The sequence below is a fragment of the Gastrolobium bilobum genome, unplaced genomic scaffold (assembly GCF_033153095.1).
Source record: "Gastrolobium bilobum isolate Gb01-03AN ecotype WA unplaced genomic scaffold, APGP_CSIRO_Gbil_v1 utg7851, whole genome shotgun sequence".
Classification (NCBI taxonomy): Eukaryota; Viridiplantae; Streptophyta; class Magnoliopsida; order Fabales; family Fabaceae; genus Gastrolobium; species Gastrolobium bilobum.
Genome location: NW_026899675.1, coordinates 10,833 through 36,333, shown reverse-complemented (window position 1 = coordinate 36,333; position 25,501 = coordinate 10,833). Strand labels below are relative to the sequence as shown.

Sequence of the window (25,501 nt, the reverse complement as noted above, 5' to 3'; positions counted from 1 at the left end):
GAGTGTATGACCGATCATACTTAATGTAATTTGTAAAAAAAAAATTGAAAACAGATTCTTCCCCTGTAATTATATAATATATATTATTATAATACATAATTATAATAGAGGTAAGATCTTTTGACAGCGATGTCAAATTTAAAATTTGACACCTCATCTGAGAGAGGTTGGATAAAAAAGATCAACGATTCTGATTTATAAGCATGTGACACCATTGATATTTTTTATTCTAACGACTCTTAGACAAAGTGTCAAATTTTAAATTTGACACAAGTGTCAAAGAATCCTACGTCCTTATAATAATATTTTCATCAATATTCGATGTCTCTATAAAAATATTTTCCTATTAACGAGGCATTCAACAATTACAACCTAAATAATAGAATAATGACCGACCAAACATCAACGTGGTACAAACTGAAGAATATAAGCACGCATCAGTAGTTGTTGTTTGAGACTAGAAAACAGAGGACATGGGAATCGACCGAAGAAGTGGCTTTTGTAGCTCCAATTATGTTTTCTACAGCAAGCGTAAGCCACTTCCACTCCCACCAAACAAGTCCTTAGACGTCACCACTTTCATCTCCTCCCGGGCCCACCATGGCAAAATAGCCTTCATAGACGCCGCCACCGGCCGTCACTTCACCTTCCACCAACTATGGCTCGCCGTGGACGCCGTCGCCACGTGTCTCTCCGACATGGGCATCCGAAAGGGCCACGTCATACTCATCCTCTCTCCCAACTCAATCTACTTCCCTGTGGTGTGCCTCGCTGTCATGTCCCTCGGTGCCATCATCACCACAACAAACCCTCTCAACACAGCCCGCGAAATCGCCAAACAAATCGCCGATTCCAAACCCGTCCTCGCCTTCACAACCCTTCCCCTGCTTCAAAAAATCGCCGAGGCATCACCCACCTTACCAATCGTTCTCATGGACACAACAAACTCTGCCACTGGAGATAATAATAAAATCGTAACAACCACACTTAGCGAGATGATGAAAAAGGAACCCGGGGCGAGTCGAGTGAGGGAGCGAGTTGACCAGGACGACACGGCCACGCTTCTTTACTCTTCTGGAACAACGGGACCCAGCAAAGGGGTAATTTCGTCACATCGGAATTTAATTGCCATGGCTCAAATCGTTTTGGGTCGGTTCAACGTTGGAGACGAGGAAGAAACCTTCATCTGCACCGTTCCAATGTTTCATATATACGGTCTTGTAGCGTTCGCAACGGGGCTTCTGATTTCAGGATCAACGATTGTGGTGCTTTCGAAGTTCGAGATGCACGACATGTTATTAGCGATTGAGAAGTTCCGTGCCACGTATCTGCCGCTGGTGCCGCCGATACTGGTGGCGATGCTAAATAACGCGGATGCGATTAAGCGCAAGTATGATTTGAGATCGTTGCATTGGGTGCTGTCTGGTGGAGCTCCACTGAGTAAGGAGGTGATAGAAGGGTTCGTGGAAAAGTACCCTAATGTTGTGATCCTTCAGGGTTATGGCTTGACGGAATCAACCGGAGTTGGAGCATCCACCGATTCCTTGGAGGAGAGTCGTAGGTACGGCACGGCGGGGCTTTTGTCTCCGGCCACCGAGGCTAAAATTGTTGACCCTGACACCGGTGAACCACTTCCGGTTAACCGGACCGGTGAGCTCTGGCTTAGGGGTCCCACCATCATGAAAGGTTGGTATGGTTTTCAATTTTTTTTTTTTATTAATCAAGCCGCTTGAGTTCTGTATTATCATAATAGGCCTTTAGGAATAAATATTGGGAGTGGTTCTTAATTAACATGACAATGTCATGTGGGGCCATCATAATCATAGTGAGTTAATGGTGACAAGAGAGGAGAGAAAAAAAAAATATAAGAATGGGAAGTTACACAAGCATCACCGTTGGTATAATTATTAATGGTTAAGATCCTTCCACGTGACATGATCATATTAAATTACATATGAGGATCCATTTCCATAAATATTTGTCCTTGAAAGATAAGTCTATTTTATACAACTCAAAACAACCTATGATGCATTTACACTTCAAAATACTTGACGTGTCGACACTTTGACACTTCCACTTAAAGAAGGATTCGAATGTTGTGTTGCATTGCAGTTTTATTTCCAACTAAGAATGTAAATGGACTGGGCTAGGCTAGACTTTAGCTTAAATAGGTCAGGCTTGTGTGAAAAGCATTAGGTATGGCCTGGCCATGTAGGCCCCAAAGTACAATTCTCGGTTACCTATATTTAAAAAATAAAAGCCTTGACCTTGACCTGTTAGCGTGTTTAAGCCTATTACACATTCAACAATTAAAAGAATAATTAAAATAATATTATTTTATTATTCAAAGTTATTAAAACAATAATTTTATTTATTATATTTTAAATAAATAATATGATATAGGCTGGCCTATAGTCTTATAGGTTAGACATGTACAAAAAAGCCTATGCCTATTTTCTAAATAGATATTTTTAAAAGCCTAGACTTGTTTTATTTTACTATTTATAATAGGTCAAGCTTGACCTAATATAAGCTAGGTCGTAGGCCCCTGTAGGCCGGCATAGTCCATTTACACCCCTAGTTTCAACTATTAGATTCGTTTAATTACGATTAACATTTTATTGAATTTAATATAAATATTTAGGATATCTTATGTTTCTTTACAAAATTTATGGGCATTATAAATTTAGCTTCATTTCTTTGTTAAATTATTGAATATTAAATATAATATTATAGAAAAAAAATATTTTTTCACGTGTTATTTAATAGGTGAGAGAATTATAATTATACAAAAACAAATTAATGATGGTGATAAGGGAATAGAGAAAAAAAAATTAGAATAGAAAATTATAAAATTATCATAGTGACTTGTTCATTGATGATTAATATCTAATGTCCGCTAAAAGAAGCATAGCACCCTTTGTACAATCACACAATATTATTTTGGTAAAATATGTGAATTTTAACTCAATTAAATAAATTTTTTCCTTTTTACCTTACTATAATCAAAAGCGCCTTCAAAAATATATTAAAACAATGTAGGATTGACCTCGTTGTTCATAAGATAATAGCGGATGAAATTGTAATTTTGTCTATTATTCTAAGTATGCTAAACATGGTCGTTGTTTTAATTTAATTTAATTTAACATTGAGGGATGGTTATGGCAGGTTATTTTAGTAACGAGGAAGCCACCACTTCGACCCTTGATTCAGAGGGATGGTTAAGAACAGGGGATGTTTGTTACATTGATGATGACGGATTCATATTTGTTGTCGATCGGTTGAAAGAACTCATCAAATACAAGGGATATCAGGTAACCAGATTCTGAATTCTAACTGGGATCTCATATGTATTTACTATTAATTAACAACTGCATGTTTACTAGTAGCTACCTGCTTCTAAATCAGTGAAGTAATTATAGGAAGATTAATCACAAACCCACAATTGGGATATGAATATTGTCAATCTTAGGGATGGTGTCTTGATCTTGTTTCTTGATTTTTTAGGTCCCTCCAGCAGAACTAGAAGCCTTGTTGCTGACTCATCCTGCTATTTTAGATGCTGCTGTCATACCGTAAGTATTTCATTTATCACACAGATTTTTAACTAATAATATATAGACACATAAAAATGTGTAGGCCATGCCTTCTCTTTCTCTTTCTTTTTTCTTTCTCTTCCTCTCTCTTCTTATCACTTGGTCCAACTGTCCTACACACTTATTTATCTCTTACAACGTTAGAAATAGTAACCCATAAATAAATATTGTGATTTTAGTTTGCCTAATTTAATTTAAAATTATATAAAGTAAGTGAAAGACAAGTCCTGATCCATGAGGCTTTTTTATGTTTTGTATATCAGGTATCCAGATAAGGAGGCTGGGCAGTTTCCAATGGCATATGTGGTAAGGAAAGCTGGAAGTAGCATATCGGAAAACCAAGTTATGGATTTTGTTGCAGGACAGGTTAGTATGGAGCATTGCTTTTCAACAATGGCGACCTTTTTCTTTTCCATTAAGATTCTTGGAGTTTTTTCAATTTTGACGGCTGAAATTATATTGAATATCTCTGAAGTGTTATTTTAATACAATCTCTACTGTTAAAATATAAAGGGTTCTATTTTTTTTATGTTATTGGAGATAAGTATCTCCTATCATAGACGTGGTGGGGCCCACCACCCATTGAAAAAAGAAAAAAGAAAAAAGTGATGGTGTAACTTTTTATGTGAGAGTAGCATGAGACAATAATTTTCTCAAATATAAATACTCTAATATTTAAAAAAAATATAAATACTCTAATTAACATTTAAAAATTTATTCGTTTTATGGTGATACTTTTTAATCCTAATTCCTAATGTCTTAATCTTAACATGTTGTGGGTTATATACAGGTGGCTCCTTACAAAAGAATTCGAAAAGTGGCGTTTATATCTTCCATACCCAAAAATCCATCTGGTAAAATTCTTAGGAAGGATCTCATCAAGCTTGCAACGTCTAAACTCTAAAGAGTTTTGAGTTGTTCTATTTAGGTTTGTGTTGGAGATGGAAAAAGGGTGAATCTTTAACTAGTTTTCTTTTTCGCTGTAATTTTCTGGCTTGTTTATTTTTGTTCATTTTCTATGTGTTCTTTGTTTAACAGTTTATTTGTAAAGAGCAGCAAGTGCTGAGTGAGTGCTTTCTAATGCACTCATAGGGAATAAAAATGTCTTTTCGTAGTTTTGTTTGTGGATGATAAACTATAATTTGAATGGAGATATCTTAAGTTCTTTTGAGAAATTTCATTCATCATATCGGTTTGTTATCAAATGTGCAGAGAATATTTAAAGGGTTTTGCATTTGTCATGTTGCATGACAAATACAAAGTTTCTTACACATACATTGATATTTGTGTTGTATTTTATTTTATTTTATCTTTATTTTAAACATGGTTGACCCCACGCTTATTATCTCTATAACATGACAAGAGAATTGTCCTACAACATTATATTTGTTTTTCCCATATTTAAAATAGAATTTTTAATAGTCTGCATATTGTTGTACCAAAACGTTTACATGCGTTGTGTTTGATTTTTTTTATAATTATAATTAATTAATTGCTTTTTTTTAATCAAATTATTTTGATTTATTAATTAAATTCTAATCTCTGGAACAAGTATTAACTTTATAGTTTCAATTATTTTTAAAAAAAGAAAGAAATTGATTTTGAAGATATTAAAAGTATAGAAATGTATAAATCCATTTTCAATATTGTTAACCAATTAAACACTGTAACTTTCTGACTGATCATGAATCTTAAAACTTTTTTTGCCTTTTGAGTATTTGACCAAATTTGATGAATTCGTTGGGCTTATACATTTGTCTCTTAATTTATATTGGCTCAACCACTTTTTTTCTTCAATATCCTAACTTGCGACCTTGCCACATGCCTCATTTTTACCGTGAATTCATTTTTTGGAGTAATTTTTACGGTTTAATGTTTTCATGCATATACATGGAATGGGTGGGACTCTAAAAAGAGAAGAGTGAAAGAAAAAAAAAAGTGAAATTCATTCACTTTTGTATGCGTACCAAACATAAAGTTATCTTCTGGACCAGAAATATTAAATTCTAATTTTTATTAAAATAATAGTCTGTATTCGATTTGTAAACTCAACTGTCATGAGTTTTTTTTTTTAATTCCGATGGCTTTTGACAATTATATCTTTTAATTAATAACAAATTATCATCTTGTCCCCATTCATAAATTATTCAAAAAAATTGACATATTCATCAAACATGACACTAATCTGTCTCTATTTAACCGTTGACCACTTAGTTATCTGTGTACTGACCCAATTACCCGGGTATATTTCGAGGATTGTAGGTGTTCTTATGTAATATGAGTTTCTACCAGGATATTTACCCAGATACTCGAGTATGCAGTAATTTACCCAGATACACACCAATTACCCAGGTATTCGTCGGCCAGAAACCCCAATATCATTGGGTTTTGGCCTCTTTTATCATCTATACGTTTTGTATCCCCAAATCTCTATTCTCAGCCATCAAGATTGTATTTCATCTCACCATCTCAAAAGGCCTTATCTTGTGAAATCATTGGCATTACACCTACATATTCCTATTTATTTCTCAAAAATCCGATCCAAATCCAAACCCAAACCCAAACCCTAGACCCAATTTTCGTGTGAAAGATGAGTTCAAATTCAAGCACGTATCCTGTAGTTATTTACCACAATGGAAGGCAATTTGAAGGTCCCAATGGTGTCCGATTTGAAGGAAGAATAAAAACAATGAAAATAAAAATGGGCACTACATTCAATGAACTGTAAGAGAGAATTCATCAAAAATTGGGGCTACAAGGCAGCCAATCCATTCAGCGCATGATAGCCAGGTTAGAAACTGTAATTGATATGGATACAATATACTAAATCAGTAACAATATCAATGATGATGAAGATGTGGAGTTTGTCACGATGCATTTGTTGAGAGGGAAATATTAAAATTTATTGAGATATATGTTCAAGTTGATGTTGGTCAGTCTTCATCTTTACCGACGCATAGAAGCACTCCACAGTGTTATGGTCAAGAAGATACAATTGTCGATTTATCTGCACTTGCTCAATAGTTAAGTCATATAACAATGGATGAGGGTGAGGAGGATGAGACTGGGGAGGAGGAGGATGTGGATAGCGAAGAGGATGGAGAACCTGAAAGTGTTATTCCACAAGGTGATTCATCAGATACTGACGTCGAGGGTAATTTTGATGCTAACACGAATGCGGTAAGCCTGGGTTCCCTGGCCATGTCACCTCTTCATGTTGACTCAATTAGTAGTGGTAAGTTATTAAATTTCAATTTGTTTTGAAAATTTAATATTTGCATTGGTATTGCTTCTGACAATTATAATCATGCTTTAGATGCAATGATTGAGGTAGAGCCATTTTGGAATGAAAGTCAGCATTATTCATTCATTAATAGGGCGCACCCTAATGACGAGTTGGAGATCCTCTACGGTGACGACGACTTGCTTGTATGAAGGGACGCGAGACAACCATAGTTGAAAAAAGCAACGAGCATAGATTTGTGATAAAGTGTTGAAACTATGCTTACGGTTGTCCCTGGTATATGAAAGCAATCAAGCCCAAGAAGGAAAATAATTGGGTGGTTCGTAAGAGAGACCAAGATCACACCTGTCTGAATCAGGGTCTTGCACAGGATCATAAACAGCTGGATTCAAAAGTTATTTGTGCAGCCATTATGAGTATGTATTGTACGATTTGTTATTATCAAAGCTGTTATGATTATGTTATTTATTTAATGAAAAATGGTTATTGACAATATTTTAAACTTGCAATTTTTTATAAGTATGTTAAAGAAAGATCCAGCCTTAAAACCAGTTCATATGGATATAAAATAACGTACAGGAAGGCTTGGAAGACAAAAATGAAGGTCATTATGAAGTTATATGGTGACTGAGAGAAATCTTACGCATTCATGCCGAATTGGTTGACGTACATGACGCAAATGAATGTGGGTTATGTGTTCAAACTTGATACGAATGAATGTTTTGACGAACGTAGGGTTTATACGAACAAGGTCATCTTTCATAAGATTTTTTGGACATTTCACCAGTGATTTGAGGCATTCAAATACTGTAAGCGATACTTCAAATTGACAACACTCATCTGTATCGGAAATACAAAGGAACTCTTTTCAGTTCATCATCACGAAATGAAGATGGATATCTGCTACCTATTGCCTTTGTTGTTGTTCCTCCAGGTGAGAAGTTGAAAGATTGGTCGTGGTTTCTTAGCCTTATACGTTTTCATGTGACACACAGGCAAGGTATTTGTCTAATATCTTATCGTCACCGAAGCATTATAAGGGCGGTCAAAGATCACGTTGGTTGGCAGCCTCCTTATGCCTATCATGTGTTTTGTCTACGTCACATCGGAAGCAACTTTAATACCAGGTTTAGGAATGTGGAACTAAAGAAAACGTTGATGAAACTAGGTATAAAATTTCATTAATATATATTATCATTCAACCTTTTTTTTTGGTATGTTAAATTACCTATTGAATTTTACCTCTTTGATTTGCAGGGTACACGAGTTCAAAGATTCATTTTGACATGAGATTTAAGGAATTTATTGACAACAATCCAGAAGTTGCTTCATGGTTGGATGAGATTCCAAAAGAGCAATGGTGCAGGTCTTATGATAAGGCAGGACACAGGTTTGGTCACATGACGACTAACCTATTTTAGTGTGTGAATAAGGTCCTCCACGAAGCACATAATTTGTGGGAGACAAAATTTCAACTTAAATAATATCATTCACATTCGCAAAGATAAAATATGCGAAACGAGACATAATGAAGTATTTTTTGGGAAATGTTTTTGACCAAATACCTTTCTAAATTTTCCAGCGCGTAAATCTCAAAAAGTTATGTGGAATAAAAAAAATCACCTCATTCAAACACTTGAGTCAAAAGTTATGACTTTTTAAAGTTTTACTGCAAAATTGTTATAAATTTTGTGCCACGTGTCATCATTGGGTGAGTTCGCCTAAATTAGGTGCGGCCAATCACCCTATTACGCCTTATTTGGACGCGACCAATCTCGCGACTGATTTTTATATATTCATAAATTAATTCAAAGTGCTACATTTTCATAATTTTTTTATTTAAATAACAATATTTAAAAATTTTCCCCCACCGAGTGGCCTGGCCAGGAGGCCAACATGGCGCTTGGTTACAAAGGCAAAATCTGTTTCTTGATTTGATCCATCACCTGCTATCAAAAACTTCGAATGTAGCCTTTTTGGCAAATTTGTTTTGCCAAAATGGCGATTCCCTGAGATCAGGTTTAAAGAATTATAATTATCAATTAAAAAGTTAATAAAATAAATTGGAAAAGATTATATTTACAAATTTTTTGTCTACAAATTCTTACAAACTACACTAAATATAACTGGTCATACTTCAATCAAGAGTGTATGATCAGTCATACTTAGTGTAATTAGTAAAAAAAAAAAAAAAAAATTAAACGGATTCTTGTTCAAATAAATTTTATCAATTCTATAATTCATTGTATATGTACACATATTTTATCACAATTTCAATCATTAATCAATAATTATAACTTTCCATCTTCACTTTAAAAAATCAAAGCTGTGGCATGTGGGAGCCATTTGAGCGTATAAATGCCCATACTCGATCCCATACTTTGATTTCGTGAATGTTAATTTAAAAAAAAAATATTATTATTATTTTACATAAAGTTTTACAAATCTCAACTTGAGCGTTTTGTTTCCTTAAATCAATTGAGGGATGGAGTACTTTAATTTTTATTTAGATATAATGATAACACTGAAATTTGAACCTACAGACTAGCTAAACTCTTCAGCACTAGACTAATACTACTTGACCTGGATGGCAGTACTTCTAAGCTCGAGAGTCGAGTCCTTCGACATTTCTCGTATTTTATATGCCATGGCACGTGCTTCTCATATCAGTTGGAAAACCAATTATTACCTGGTGCCTTCTAGTTCGGCGGACTCTATTATAATGGACTGGAATCGTAGTTCGTAAAATTATGGGTCTTTTTTTCCTTTTCTTCGAATCTCAAGCTTAGCCTGGATGTTGAAACTTGAAAGAGAGATTATACTTGCATACACATACAAAAAAAATGCACTTTGTTAAATAAAGAAGATATTAGAATGTGTTTTTTTTTGTTATATTATTTAGAAATGAAAAAAATTTAAGTATAATGTCAGTTTGTTTGTTTGTTTGTTTTTTTTTTTTTTGTGGGCATGTTAAAAGAAGTCCTTCATATTAATTATTGTTTCGTTCACGTGCAATTTCATCCCTTGAGCTTCGTTCTGAACTTTGGCAAGTAACATTCTCCAATCGCAATTGCTCTACCCCACGTATTATTGTACTAATTATAATATAAAAGTATTAATGTAGTTTTCACTTATTGTTTGCATAATATCATAGCTTCCATGGTAAATGATAATGGGTTTGATCTTCACCATTTTCATTCTACTATCAAATAATTGAATATTAGACTTTTTTTTTTTTTTGGGAAACTGATCCTAATTACTTCTTTGAGGTGAATCAGAACTCCCAGTATCTCCACGGGTTCGACTCTTTGAGCTGCCTATGGAACTAATTCAGAGTTCGGGTGCGAGTACAAGGATTACAGTACTTATGCTCCTCCCCAGATGGTGTTGGTGGAATTCGAACCGAGGTCCTCTCCCACCACTCAGTCTCCATGCTACCAACTGAATATTAGACTTTCTTAATACAAGTAGATATAGCTTCAATGAATTCGTGTGTATATTATTCACCCTTCAAATTCAATAAACTCCTATAGAAATGGGTTAGAGAAAAATTAAATAATAATAATATAAAGAGTAAACATCATTTTTGGTCCCTAACAAAAATACGCTCCCCACTTTAGTCCCTTACAAAAATAAATTAGTCAGTTAGTCCCTAACAAATTCAAAATGGACTCATTTTAGTCCTTTTGAGGGACTAATATGGGTCTTTTTTGAATTTGTGAGGAACCACAGTCTCAACTAAATGGGTCCACTTTGAATTTGTTAGGGACTATGACTAATTTATTTTTGTAAGGGACTAAAGTGGGGATCGTAATTTTTGTTAGAGAACAAAAATGGTATTTAATCTAAAATAAAAAGATAGCAACATGGATAACCTGGTCCCACTATCTGTTCAATTGTGCATTCTGATTAAAATCCAAAAATAGCCCACGTCCTAAACCATGTTATCATCCAATCAGCACATGGTTTTTCTTCCAAACTAAATTTTATAATGAAAAGCTCGTATATATACACGAATTTCCAAAGCATGCACACCGCGCACTCTCTAAATCTCAAATACAAAGAGAGTTTTAGGCAGAGTGAAAGACGGTCCCAACATGATAAGCTTGAAAAGACTAATTGCCATGGCAAGGAAGTGGCAAAGATTGGTTGGAATCAAGAGGAAAGAGATTTCGCTGCCAAGAATGAACCATAAGGTTAAGGTAGCAGATAAAGGTCACTTTGTGGTGTATACCATTGACAAGGGACGTTTCGTGATACCATTGGCTTATTTAAGGAGCAAGATTTTCAGAGAGCTTTTTAGGATGTCTAAGGAACAGTTCGGGCTCCCAAACGATGGTCCAATAACATTGCCGTGCGACGCAGACTTTTTGGAATATGTTGTGTCGTTGGTTCAGAAACACGTGTCTACGGATCTTGAAAACGCAGTGCAGCTCATAGCCTCATTTGTTTTTGGATCTAATTGCCTGTGTCTTGCACCTTCGCTTGCTGTCTAATTAATACCATCAGTGGTGGTTTCGTAAAGTTACATGTATTAATCTATATATATATATATATATATATATATATATATATATATATATATATTATATATATATATGAGGCAGTATATTCTTACACCGGTGTAAGAGTTAAAAGTTTTACACTCAATCTTGACCATTGATCTACTTGTATCCAATGGCTCACATTACTAAAAAAATTCAGCCCTTAGATATAAGTAGAATTAACGGACAAGATTAAGAGTGTAACTTACACTGGTGTAAAATGATCCTGACCCTATATATATATATATCTATATATATATAAGGAAAAATGTTTCTGCAGTCACTGCAGATAAATTATCTGCATTTATTTCCAAAACGACGTCGTTTTGATATTGAAATCTTAAAAAATTATAAATATAAAGACCATTATAACCTGAAATAAATTAAAATTACATAAACAACATGATTTCTGCCCCAAAACGACGTCGTATTGAGCTTATTGCAGATAACTTATATGCACTAACTCCAGAAAAAGCGAACCCATATATATATATATATATATGTTTGTCCACATTTGATGCTTGAGTTATTTAATATGGTAAAATTCGGTGTCAAACTTCATTTTATTTTAAATGAGAAAAATGAACATTTTAAGAAGTTGATTTTTCGTTAGTTAAATTGAAAATCGTCTTTATCTTGAGCAAAATTAAAGATAAGGAAACCAATGTGATGGCAAGATTTTTCGTAAAGAAAAATAAAGGAGAAAAAAAGAAAGAACCAAAGCAACATTTGCAAAAAAAAAATATGGTGACACTTCAAACATGCAAACAGACAGCTGTAAGTCCCCTGCTATAAAAACCGATATGATCCGCACATGATTTAGGTATTGAACCGATTGTACATTAATTTTACCATGTATGAAATCAATATATTGGTTCTAAACCGATATTAAATTGGCACCGATTTTAAAAGGATTGATTTTGTGAAATATTTGACAAAATATTTAAAAGTTCCCTATAATAAGATTCAAACGTAAACCTTGTAGATTATAACTTATAGTATTTATTATGAATCTAACTCGAATTATAATTAGCTTCTAATTTTATATTTATTATATTTTATTACAGGTTTTGTATTTCTGCAGCAACAGCAAAATGTTGTCTTCTTTCCATCATTTAAAAAAAAAAAAATAAGAAATGAAAATTTTTACTGAGTCTGTTGCACGAGGAAAACACTTATATGTGCAGAATTTTTTTTTCCTTTTTATTATATATATTTAGTTTATGCAATACAACTAGTAATCTAATGGTTAAATTATTGACTCATCTGTTAGTTTGCATAATATATCATGTTCATAAATCATAAAATAAGAATATGATAAAAGATCTTGAGAATACATGATTTTCACATACAAATAAGAGATAAAGACATACCCAGAAACAATGATGAAGGATTAACAATAGTCATCATCTTATAAACAATTGTGTTAGGGTAGTTTCTCTCTTTAAGCTTTCTTTACTTTGATATGCAAGGAAGCACGGACATTTGTAAAAACAGGGAGAGTCGTGTCCGACACGCTCCGACACGGCGACATGTTCCGACATGCTCCGACACGGTGTCGGACACGCGGTCAACTTTTTCTGACACGTTGACCAATCCGACACGCAAATTTGACTGTGTCCGACACGGTCAAATGACATTTTCGTAATTTTTTTTATTTTTTTAAAAAAAATTATTATCTTTTAAATTAAAATATATTAATAAAGCTTCCACCTGATCATATCAATTTTATTTTTTTGTCTTTTTTCCCCTTAAGTAGATAAGAGATCATCTCAGCATCATTGTTGTCAATTCTTATCACGCTCTTGTTGTATCTCCTTGTCTCTGATCTCTCTCTCTAATATGATTTGATCTCTCTATCTGATATTATATATCTCTCTCATCCCAGTTCTTATATTTTTTATTAAAGCTTCCATCTTTATAACGTGTTGATGGGTATTATTAATTTAGTTTTATTTTTTTGTTAAATTATTAAATATTATATGAAATATACACTATATAAATTAAAAATATTATTTAATATTAAAACGTTTCCTAACGTGTCGAAATTCACAATTTTTTAGGATTGACGTGTCGGAGTGTTGTGTCGTGTCACATGTCGTATCGGTGCTACATAGTTGATATGTATTCTGATGGAGAGAATGACATTAGGGTTGAAGGGGAGAGAGGACCATTCCTAATATATATATATATATATATATATATATATATATATATATATATATATATATATATTCCATAATTCATAATCTGGTAAGTCCATCATATACCAAATCAAATCAATGATTGAGATTAAGTGTATCAGTAATTAATTGGGCAATATAACATTTAATGGGTAATATCTAGAATCTTAATATTATAATTATAATAAAATCCTTTTAAATGTTATAATTGATTCTTAATATTTTTAACATTCTCCCACTTGGCCCGATTAATCTTAATATACATGCATCTCTAATGTTAGTCATCATAAAAGATAAATTGTCAAGTGTGAGTTATGGCGATAGTGCACTATTAATTCAGTACATTCCCTTCCATATACTACATCACCAACAATCCATCACATAAAATTCATAATATAGGAAACATAATGGTCCATGTAATGTCTTACAAAGACTTTCTTGTCAAAATTCGTAATGTGTATACAACCATAAAATAACAAAGAAACATGATGTATGTCAGAAACACATAGGTGAGCTCAGAGTGTCACACATCAATAATCTTTAATACAACCAAGGCCCATACTTTCAACATGTTCTTTAAATAGCTTTGGTTGTAACAGAAAAAAAAAATCAAAAAATTTCTGTTTTTTTGTTCTCTGGCACAAAATGAGAAACACTTGTCTATCTCAATTACTCTCCACCACCACCGTTATCTCGATAGGATCACCACTAACATTGTCGTTGTTGTCGTCGTACCACCAATGTCATTGTCACCACCACCACGATTCCACTGCCACCATCACCACCACCTCCACCCATCGCCACATCACCACTACCACCACCACTATTGTTGTAGCCATTGTTGTCACCATCACCATCGCTGCCACCACCACCACCATCGCCACCAACTACCACCACCGTCGTCGCAGCCACCGCCACAACCATCATGTCATTACCACCACCGCTGCCGGCACCACCATCACCACAACCACTATCGTCACCACCACCACTACTGCCACAACCACTGCCATTATTGCTGCAGCCACTACCATCACCATCACCACCATGCCACCGCCGCCACCAACAACCACCACTGTGCCGCTGCCGCCGCCACCACCATCACCACAGCCACTGTCGTCACCACCACCACCATTACCACCACCACCAACTACCACCACCGTCGTCGCAGTCATTGCTGTCTCCAGCACCACCATGTCATTACCACCATCGTCCTAGCCACCTCCACCACCACTACCGCTGTCGCCCCCCGCCACCGCCACTATTACCACCACCACGCTGTCACTGCCGCCGCCACCACCACACCATATGGAAAAGAAAATGTAATATGAAAAAAATTTATGCTTAACGGGAATTATATTTTATTATATTATTTGTTATGTTATCAAACGCAATTCTCATTCTCGGAATAAAAATAGAACATGTTATCAAACACATTTTTTTTTCTCAGAAACTGTTCCAAGGCACAGAAATAGAAAAGAATTGTTTCTTTTCAGAAACAGTGCCAAAGAACAGAATGATTGTCATGCACACCCCAAGTGGTTATGAAACCCTTCCCAAAGGCAACAAAAATTACCATTTAGTCATTCCTTAAATCATACATAACTATACATTTGTCCTTCACACGAGTGATACAAGTTATATTTTACATTCTTCCACTTGGCTCAAGTGATAAAATGTCATTTTATAATTTAATGCAACATCAACTTTAATGTGCATATATAAGGCTAAACATTTCATACATTGGTTGCATCATAATTCATGATTAGGAATAAAACCAATATGAGTCACGGCGGTTCCACACTATCAAATTGGTATAAATCCTTCCATGTACCACTATATTGACTTTTCTCCCTAATATAATACTTTAATGGGAAGTATACAATTATGTCCAACCATAATGTCTTCAGTATGGACAAATCTTGTTTTTCAATATTAACATAAGATTGGTGCTTACATGCTCTATTGACATTCTATGTTTCTGAATCTCTTCTTTAACGACGAAGTATTCAACTCCATATGCTTAACATCTTTGGAATACTTGTCGTTTCTAAAAAAAAACTGTTGCAGAATTATCACAATACATTTTCAGCGATCTATCAATATTGTTGACCAATCAGCGCCCTAAAATAAAATTTCGTGGCTATTTAGCTTGAACCATGGCCTCAAAGCATGCCACAAATTCAACTTCCATAGTGGAAGCAACAATTATAGACTTCTTCGCACTTTTCCATGATATAGATCCTCGAGTTAAAAGATATAAGTAGCCTAAAGTGAATTTTCTTGTATCCACACATCCAGCAACAATTATAGACTTCTTCGCACTTTTTCATACGGGTAGTGCCATATAATGACCTTTTTCATACTGTTAATTAGTAAAGGGGTTATGTAATATAAGACTGCACATTTGTTTATTCAACATTTGTTATGTCTTATTGGGCAAAAATGTACACGAACGTGTAAAGAGAGACACACAACGCAGATGTCAAATAATAAAGTTTTTATTAGGGGTGTGCAAAATAACCAAAAAACTGAATTGAACCATGAACTGAACCGAACGTCCTTTAAATAACCGGTTTTTAAAAATCAATTCATGAACCGAATTGGATTTTAAAGAATCAGTTCATGAACCGAACCAGTTTTTAGAACCATTTTAAGAACCGAACCATTTTGAACCAAACCGAACCGAACTATTTTCAAACTGAACCAAATTGATTTTTATAACTTTATTTTTTAAATTTTTTATTTTTTCTTTTCAAAATAGGGTCGACCCGAACCGGTTTCAAACCGAACCGTTTTACACCGAACCGAACCGAACCATTTAAACCAATCCGGTTCAGTTTTTAAAAAAATTCAGTTTGGTTCGACCCATATACATCCTTAGTTTTTATGACAAACACATTCAATTTTCAAAATGGTATTTGGTAATTTTGATACTCTTTCTCATCTATATTTTACAATCATCCAAACATAACATCAGTAAAATTCTCCCAACTTTCCAGATAAAGTTTTAGTTTACCAAACACTTTTTTTAACTTACCCGGAAAAAAAATCCCACTTTTTTTTCAGAAAATATTTTTGTTTTCGGTAAAAAAAAAAATTCTCTTGTACCGAACGCTCCCTAAGTGTCAAAGAGCCCAATCAAGAAACAATTTTCTAATTTTTATTATTGTTATTTTTTAATAGTAGATAGTAACGACGATAAGTTACTCCCAATATTAACGATCATATGACACCAGTAACATGCCTATGATTTCAAAAGATAGATAAAGATCCACACAAAAAATCACTTACAAAAAGACACTCACATAAATAAGCTCTAGATGATAGGGAATACCCGTGTGAGGAATGACCACCAAACAAAAACAGTCACATATAAGCTCAACTCGTTTAATAGCATGAGGCCAAGTTAATATGTACAACTAAATGGTGTAGAAGGAATTTTGGTGGCCTCTTAAGCAAGAAACATTTTCATTTTGTCTGACTTGAATATAAAATAATAGAAGAATAATATGTTGTGTATTGATCTGTGTCAAGGAGTTACAATATATAGAGACCCTAATGGGCTTAAGTGTAAGGCCCAAACCTAATCCTAATACAGTCAGACTATTTACGGATAAGACAGAATCCAATCATATCTAATCAAATCTAATCATATCATATCTAATATTCTAACACTCCCCCTCAAGCTGGTGCATATATATTATGAGCACCAAGCTTGTTACAAATGTATTCAACCCGAGGACCTCTAAGAGCTTTAGTGAAAACATCTGCTAGTTGATTAGATGAGTTGACAAAAGCTGTCTTGATTTCTCCTGACTGAATCTTTTCCCGAATGAAGTGACAATCAATCTCTATATGTTTGGTCCTCTCATGAAAAACAGGATTAGAGGATATATGTAGTGCAGCTTGATTATCACAGATGAGTGTCATGGGTTGTTTCTGTTCACAAAGATGAAGCTCCTGAATCAACTGCTTTAACCAGATCAACTCACAGGTAGTATTTGCCATTGCACGATACTCAGCTTCTGCACTAGAACGGGAAACAACAGGTTGTTTCTTGCTTTTCCATGAGATTAAGTTTCCTCCGAAGAAGACACAATAACCAGAAGTATAGCGTCTGTCCGAGGGTGATCCTGCCCAATCGGCATCTGAGTAACCACAAATTTCTGTATTTCCCTGATCCGAATACAACAAACCTTTTCCTGGTGCTCCTTTGATGTATCGGAGGATCCTCACAGCAGCATCCCAATGTGAATCACAAGGGGAATCAAGGAACTGACTGGCCGTACTGACAGCGAAAGAAATATCTGGCCTAGTCACAGTAAGATAATTGAGCTTCCCAATTAGCCTCCGATAACGTCCAGGATCAGATAACGGCTCCCCCTGTCCGGGTAATAACTTGACATTAGGATCCATAGGTGTATCAACTGGTTTACTCCCCAACATACCAGTTTCTTCTAGGATATCCAAGGCATATTTCCTTTGACAGATAGAAATGCCCTGTCTTGATTGCGCCACCTCAATTCCCAAGAAGTAACGCAGCTTCCCAAGGTCCTTTGTTTGAAATGTACTAAACAAATGCTGTTTTAACTGACGAATTCCGTCTTGATCACTTCCGGTGAGAATGATGTCGTCAACATAGACTAACAAATAGATACACTTATCAGGAGATGTAATCCTATAAAACACAGAATGGTCAACTTTACTGCGGATTAAGCCAAACGCCTGAACAGCAGAACTGAAACGACTGAACCATGCTCGAGGAGACTGCTTGAGACCATATAAGGATTTCCGAAGACGACACACCTTTCCAGACTCCCCCTGAGCAACAAAACCAGGTGGTTGCTCCATGTAAACTTCTTCTTGTAAATCACCATGAAGAAAGGCATTTTTGATGTCAAGTTGAAGGAGTGGCCAGTGACGAACAGCAGCAAGGGTAAGAAAGAGGCGGACTGACGCCATCTTAGCGACCGGAGAAAATGTATCGCTATAATCAAGGCCAAAGATTTGGGTAAAACCCTTGGCAACTAAACGTGCCTTGAGACGATCAATATGGCCATCAGGTCCAACTTTCACAGTAAAAACCCAGCGACAACCAACTATAGACTTCTCTGGAGGAGCAGAAACAAGGTCCCAAGTGCCATTGGAATGAAGTGCAGTCATCTCATCAAGCATTGCTTGACGCCACCCTGGATGGGAAAGTGCTTCACCTGTGGTCTTAGGAATAGAAATAGAAGAAAGACTAGAAACAACGGTGAAATGAGGTGAAGAAAGACGGTCATAACTCAAAAAGGTATAAAGAGGATAAGGGTTACGAGTAGTACGTGTACCTTTTCTTTGAGCAATGAGAAGAGTCTCTGATGAAGGATCCGGAGGGGAAGAAGCAACAGCAGTGGGCGATGAGTCAGCAAGAGTCGAGTCGACATGAGGCACAGTTTTGCGACGCTGATAGGTGAGAAGTGGACGGTCCTCAGGTATAGAAGCAATAGGTTGCTCATCTGGAATAGAAGCACCTGCAGCTGGCAAAGACAAGTCAAGAAAAGGGACAGGAAGGACATGATCAACCTGTGACATCTGAGATGGGATAGAATTAAAGGGTTGTTGATCAAGAAAAGTGACATCAGCGGAAACTAAGTAACGCTTAAGGTCGGGAGAATAACAACGATAACCCTTTTGAAGACGAGAATAACCAAGAAAGATACACTGAAAGGCTTTGGATGTTAACTTATCCTTACCAGGAGTGAGATCATGAACAAAACAAGTACAACCAAAGACATGTGGAGTTAGAGGATAAAGAGGAACATCTGGAAGCAATAGATTATGAGGAATGTCATTGTGGAGCACAGATGAAGGCAAGCGATTGATGAGAAAACAAGAGATGAGTACAGCATCTGCCCAGAAGTGAAGGGGAACCTGCATATGAATAAGAAGGGTACGGGCAGTTTCAATGAGATGTCTGTTTTTACGTTCAGCCACCCCATTTTGTTGTGGAGTGTGAGGACAAGTAGTTTGATGTAAAGTACCTTGTGTGGCCAAGAAATTAGAAAAATCAATAGAAACATATTCCTTAGCATTATCACTACGTAGAATACGAATAGAAACACCAAATTGAGTATGGATCTCAGTAGAAAACTTTTTATAAATGGAAAATAGCTCGGAACAATTTTTCATTAAATAGGTCCAAGTGCAACGGGAAAAATCATCAATAAAGGTAACGAAATACCGAAAACCTAAGACAGACAAGGTACGACTTGGACCCCAAATATCTGAATGAACAAGAGAGAAAGGGGCATCAGCTCGTTTATTGACTCGACTGGCAAAAGAGGAGCGTGTATGCTTCCCTTGTTGACATGACACACAATCTAAAGACTGAAGACCGGACAAAAGAGGAACCATTTTCTGCAACTTTGAAAGACTTGGATGACCAAGGAGACTGTGGATAAGTTGTGGAGATTCTGTGAGAGAGCATGCTACTGAAGGACGAGGCACATCCAGATAATAAAGCCCTCGTGACTCACGACCCACTCCAATCATTTTCCCCGTACCCGGATCCTGCACAGAAACAGAATGGTTAGAGAAAGTAATGGTGCAAGTGAGGGAGTGCATCAACTTACTAATAGAAATTAAGTTATAAGGGATGCCAGGAATGTAATAGACAGATGTCAGGGCCAAGGTAGAGGTCGGACGAGCTTGTCCAATCCCACGAACTGGGGCTTTGGTTCCATCCGCAAGGGTAAAAGACGGTAAATGATCAGAATAAGTAAGAGATGTAAAGAGTTCCTTATTACCACAGAGATGATCGGTAGCACCGGAGTCAAATATCCAAGTGCCAAGTGATGTAGAATGAGAAACACAAGCAACAGGATTACCAGTATAAGGCTGAGACTGAGGAGAAGCCTTCCTGAGAGGGGTTTGGAGTGCAGCATAGTCTGAACCTGAACCAAATGATGCATTGTCTGACTGAGCTATATTTGCAACAATAGAAGGAGAGTTAACCTCCGAGAGATCAGGAGATGCTGCTGCCATTTAAAGATAAAATATAAAAGCCTTAAACGAAGGCAAACGATATCCAATCAAGAAGAACCACGCGTCTAAGGTCAGACCCACAGAGAAACAATCACAGATCCAGAAAGGGGAGGAGAAGGCGAGCTTCTCTGTCCAAGACCGGCCGGAAAAAGCCGCCGGAATAGTGCTCACGCGCCGGCAGAAGGTGGCGCGTGAAGCCCACGCGCAGAGAAGACAGGTGGCGCGTGACGGCGCGTGGGAAATGCGTTGCTGACCGGACCACCACAGACCTGGTCGCCAGGAAGAGAGGGTCCTGATCGCGTGAAGTTTGGTCGGAAAAGTCGCCGGAAAAAGTCTCCGGTTGCCTGAACAGTGATTCTGACGGCGGGCGGTGGTTCCGGTGGCCGTCGGAGGTGCTGACACGTTTGGAAAAATCACTCAGAGGCTGTTTACAGCCCTAGAAGGCTTGCCGGAAGGACGCACGGCAAGAAAGAGGACTCCTAAGCAGTGGGCTTAGGTTTTAAAGCAAAAAAAACAAGGTTTCTAAGCGGAAGCGAGGGTTCCCAGAACGAAAGAGCTCTGATACCAACTTGAATATAAAATAATAGAAGAATAATATGTTGTGTATTGATCTGTGTCAAGGAGTTACAATATATAGAGACCCTAATGGGCTTAAGTGTAAGGCCCAAACCTAATCCAAACCTAATCCTAATACAGTCAGACTATTTACGGATAAGACAGAATCCAATCATATCTAATCAAATCTAATCATATCATATCTAATATTCTAACAGTCTGCAATACTTTCTGAACTGTGTACTTAGGTTGGTCTACAAGGCTAGCATCTCCACAAGTAATCCATCTCATTCTGTATATTTTGTTGAGATCGAACATATAGTATGTATAACAGGGCGAACTACACATTTATTACTTAAACAGAGACATTGTCAACAGGTATCAACACATAGAAGACCAGTGCCCTCCTTACCCAAACAAAAGGCGCAAATCTTTTGTACATTAGATATAATGAAGTTGAAAATTTTATAATTCTTGCGTTCCGCTGATAAAAACAAAATTGGTTTTAGTTTCATCAAATGTTGCACAAAGAAAAACAAAAAAAGGCTTTATTTCATCCCCCTAAGACAGTTTGGTCTTAAGCCCGAATCTCTGAGTGAATCAAGCAAAATTATGTCCTTACTGTCCCTCATGCGCTGCATTGACCACCTCATTGGAGTGTTCAGTTCCTGCAGTATTATAGGAAGTGTTGGAATTGCCATCATTCTGCACAGAAGTTAAACAAAAGTGGAGTTGTCAAAGCAATGTAAATAGCCCACTAGAAGCTAAATATATCCCAAAACTTGAGCACACCTCCAAATTCCAATGCTTCCCTGCTCCTTTCTGTTTTTATTTGTAAGAGGTCAGGGAGGGTTCCCCCCCCCCCCCCCCCCCCCCCTATGGGGGGTGTTGTTGTAAATAACTGTTAGTGAATAAGTCTTTGGGAACATAGCCCTTTCAACATGTTGTACTTTCATCGTAAACTATACTTTAAAATTTGTGCTAGCAAATAAATAAATTAACAATAATATATTGTAAGAGATCAACTTGACCTATCCCCACCTCTTCATAGAACTAACCAAAAAACAAAGCAGCAAGAAAACAGGGGTATACTGCCTAGTGAAAACTATCACTTGGGGATAAACTCATTTATTGTCCAACTATATTCAAAACTCTAGTAATTGATAATGCATTCAAACAGAGCATCTAATCAATTCTTCCATTTGAATTGATTTATTTCAATCTCCTGCCTCATACGATTCTTTAAAATTTACATATAGGTGACAGATCTAAAATTTAGAGAGAGAACCATCCTCACAAATGAAGTAATGAACTATAGTCCGATATATTGGCGACTATTACTATATAATGATCCCTGTCATTTCTTTTAAAGGTTTTGAATAAAATATATAAAGCATCTTTTTAGTGAGAATTACTACCTTTTAAGACAAACAAATACCAAACATCATCAACAGTAGCAACATCATTAACAAGATACCAAAAAGCTGAACTCAAATTATAGTTCAATCTTTAGCACAAATCACGAGAATAGTATTTTAAGAGGCTGGAAAATTAGATAAAGCAAATCATCGTACCTGTTTAGTGAGACCATGAGCTGACATAACTTCATAAAGCTTGCGCATAAGCATTTCTTCTTCTACCTGGCAACCAGAACTCCAAAAATTAGGGGATTCAAGATTTTGTAGGTATCACATAAATTTACGTGTTCAGCATAAAGCTCATCAAAGAAAAGTTTGACTCTAGTTAATTATTTCTTGAATATTAACACACAAATAAACCAAAACTATCCTGTACACATGACAGTCAACAACATAAAAAGGAGGAACAAATTATACTGTGACATAGACAGGGTGCCAAATCACAATATTCAAGAGTATGAGCCAGCCTAAAATTAGAGCTACAAAACACCCAATTTTTGAAGGTTTTCCTCTCTGCCTCCATTGAATGAACATGTTAGTAATTAAGGCAACTGAAAGATCGCAAATGAAATCATAATCATATGTGGCTTCCCAGAAAACTGCCTAAAATGTGTTATAAACATATCAAGCAGAAGATAAATCAGACAATTGGTTGATAAGTCGATAGGCAAGAATATTTTGCTGCAAGATATTGAAATCAAATGGTCAAGATTCATGGAATAATGATTTTAGCATCAGAGATTAACATCACATTGCAAAGACAAAGGAGACATCTACATTGTGATATAAGTATCTCATGCAGAAGATAAATCAGACAAAGAGATTATAAGTCAGTAGGTATGAGGCAATGATCACATTCCAAGGACAAATCATACTTATTAATATCGGATACCGGCGTGTAGCGTCTGACCCTCCAAATTGCTATAGCGCTATAGAGGGTAGCACTACAACGCTATGTGCAACATAATTTGATCTACCCACTATAAAACTATTGTAAACTCATGATTTGGGGTGGGTTTATAATTCAATGAGCAATGATTTCAAAGCATATTATTATTTAATACATATAAAAGTATGGATAATTAATTTTAAAATAAAAAAATTTTGAATTATAAAACATACATAATTATTTTCAAAATATTTAAATTAAAATTTTAAAATAAGAGAAATTGAGGATAACATATTTTATTTGTTCCTTGATTAGGCTAGCTTCAATACAAAAGTAACACAAAGCTACATGGGCCACATCTTCAGAAGCCCAACATTTGTTTTTAATTTTTTTTAAATACTTAATATTTCTTTTTCTATTCAGATTAAAAAAAAAAAAAAAGCGACCTTCTCCTTTCTCCATGTGTTATCTGAAAACCAAGAGTAGCAGTTGCAGTTACCATCTCTAAAAAATCCATCGATAGGGTAAATCTTTTCTTCTTCCCCAAAAAGCCCGACAATCCATCTTTTTGCAGAAACTACTATAGCGCCGCTATTCAGCCGCAATAGCCGCTACCCTCATCTGACCGTCGCGCCGTGGACTGTGGCAGCCGGTCGCCACACCGCGTCGCAACCCCACTATAGCACGCTAAAGCGGCGCTATTCACAAGTATGGGACAAATTAGTTTTTTCTCTTAAAAGCATCAGTCACATTTCGTATTGTCATATTTAGAAAAACCAGAGAATTGATTTTTCCTATATTGGTCTGACAATAAAGCAAGTATAAGGCTAATATACATAGCAAGTGGTGTAAGACTACAAACCCAAAAAGTCAAGTAAAGGATTATGTAGCTAGGGCAAAATATAACAACCTGAAGTTTTTCCAATTCATGCAACATTGTTTTATGTGCTTCCACAAGGACCTCATTCTGCTTGTCCATATGCCTGTTCACCAGAATCATAGAAATAGAATCAATTCAAAAAAAAATTCAAAAGAAAAAGAAGCAGCACCTAAATCACATTATGAAAAGCACAAGAAGTACAAGGGACATGTACTTCAATAACTCTCCAGAGTATCTTGGGTTATCTGTTCCAGGTTCCATTCTGATACAATAATTGAAGATCAAATCTGAAAACAACCGCACACATTCTCAGGTCTTCTGTAAATCCAAAAGTCAAAAGGATATGATGGAACTGTGTATAATCAAAGTGAAAATCTGATTGCACATTCAAAATAAGTTGACAAATTCAACGGAAGATAAACCCAAAATCCTAGATAGCGAGTTAAAGACGAGTATGCATTAGGAATAAAAAATAAAATAAAATCGAACTGGGTGTATCAAAGATTAAACAAAATTTTAAATTTCAATGGCAGAAAAGAAGAACCAAAATTTTAGGAGCGAAGCGAATTGGTGACAAGAATTGAAGTGGGCATGTCAAGAAAAACAAAAATATAACTACAGATAAGGAAAAATGACAAGTGACTCAAGGGAAAGCTTTTACCTTTGTTGCTGCTCCGATCGCGTTATAGGTTAATCGTTTCACTCCCTGAACCTCACGCCCTAGACTAGGTTTTATGTTTATTAGACTACTTGATCAACGAGTTGCTGTGAGCATTTTGATTTACTATCTTTTGCAATTTTATTGTTCAATATAAGAAGAAAAAAACGCTTATTTGTAATTTACCCTTTTTTATAAAGTTTCTGAAAAATATCACTCTCCTTACACTTAAGATAATTTATTTCTTTCATTTCCTTTCATTTTGCTTTTTGCACCCTCATCCTTTTTTTTTTTTTTAATGATAGGATCCATCCATTTTCTTTCTATAACATATCTTATTATGTGAAATGAGAATAATAAAGCCCAAAGTTTTTTTATTTTATTTATCTTTTCCTTTACAAAAGCATTGCAAAGGTATTTTATTAAATGATATATATTTTTTTGTTTACTAACTTCAATTTATAACAGTAACTAAATAAGTTCTTTACCTGTAAACTTCTTGAGCTTG

General features: G+C 35.7%; 3 protein-coding genes across 4 annotated transcripts; 2 read left to right on the top strand and 1 right to left on the bottom strand.

The window, feature by feature from the left end:
• Window positions 1-412: 412 nt before the first annotated feature.
• Window positions 413-4,710, top strand: LOC133292520 (probable CoA ligase CCL5). The gene is made up of 5 exons (XM_061490936.1): window positions 413-1,686; window positions 3,169-3,314; window positions 3,508-3,575; window positions 3,860-3,962; window positions 4,387-4,710. The coding sequence occupies exons 1-5, from the start codon at window positions 474-476 to the stop codon at window positions 4,498-4,500; spliced, it is 1,644 nt and encodes a 547-aa protein (XP_061346920.1). The 5' UTR covers window positions 413-473; the 3' UTR covers window positions 4,501-4,710.
• A 6,254-nt stretch (window positions 4,711-10,964) lies between these two features.
• Window positions 10,965-11,336, top strand: LOC133292521 (auxin-responsive protein SAUR64-like). The gene has a single exon (XM_061490937.1). It carries the CDS (start codon window positions 10,965-10,967, stop codon window positions 11,334-11,336), a length of 372 nt encoding a protein of 123 aa, XP_061346921.1.
• A 10,233-nt stretch (window positions 11,337-21,569) lies between these two features.
• On the bottom strand, window positions 21,570-25,136 carry LOC133292523 (uncharacterized). 2 transcript variants are annotated; one of them, XM_061490939.1, is made up of 5 exons: window positions 24,997-25,136; window positions 24,550-24,622; window positions 24,366-24,438; window positions 22,723-22,788; window positions 21,570-21,853 (listed from the first exon to the last, which is right to left on the bottom strand). In XM_061490939.1, the coding sequence occupies exons 2-5, from the start codon at window positions 24,594-24,596 to the stop codon at window positions 21,767-21,769; spliced, it is 273 nt and encodes a 90-aa protein (XP_061346923.1). In that variant the 5' UTR covers window positions 24,597-24,622; window positions 24,997-25,136; the 3' UTR covers window positions 21,570-21,766. The 2 variants fall into 2 exon arrangements, with proteins under 2 accessions (XP_061346923.1, XP_061346924.1); XM_061490940.1 differs by having other exon boundaries at window positions 24,550-24,653; window positions 24,997-25,097.
• Between the last annotated feature and the right edge of the window lie 365 nt (window positions 25,137-25,501).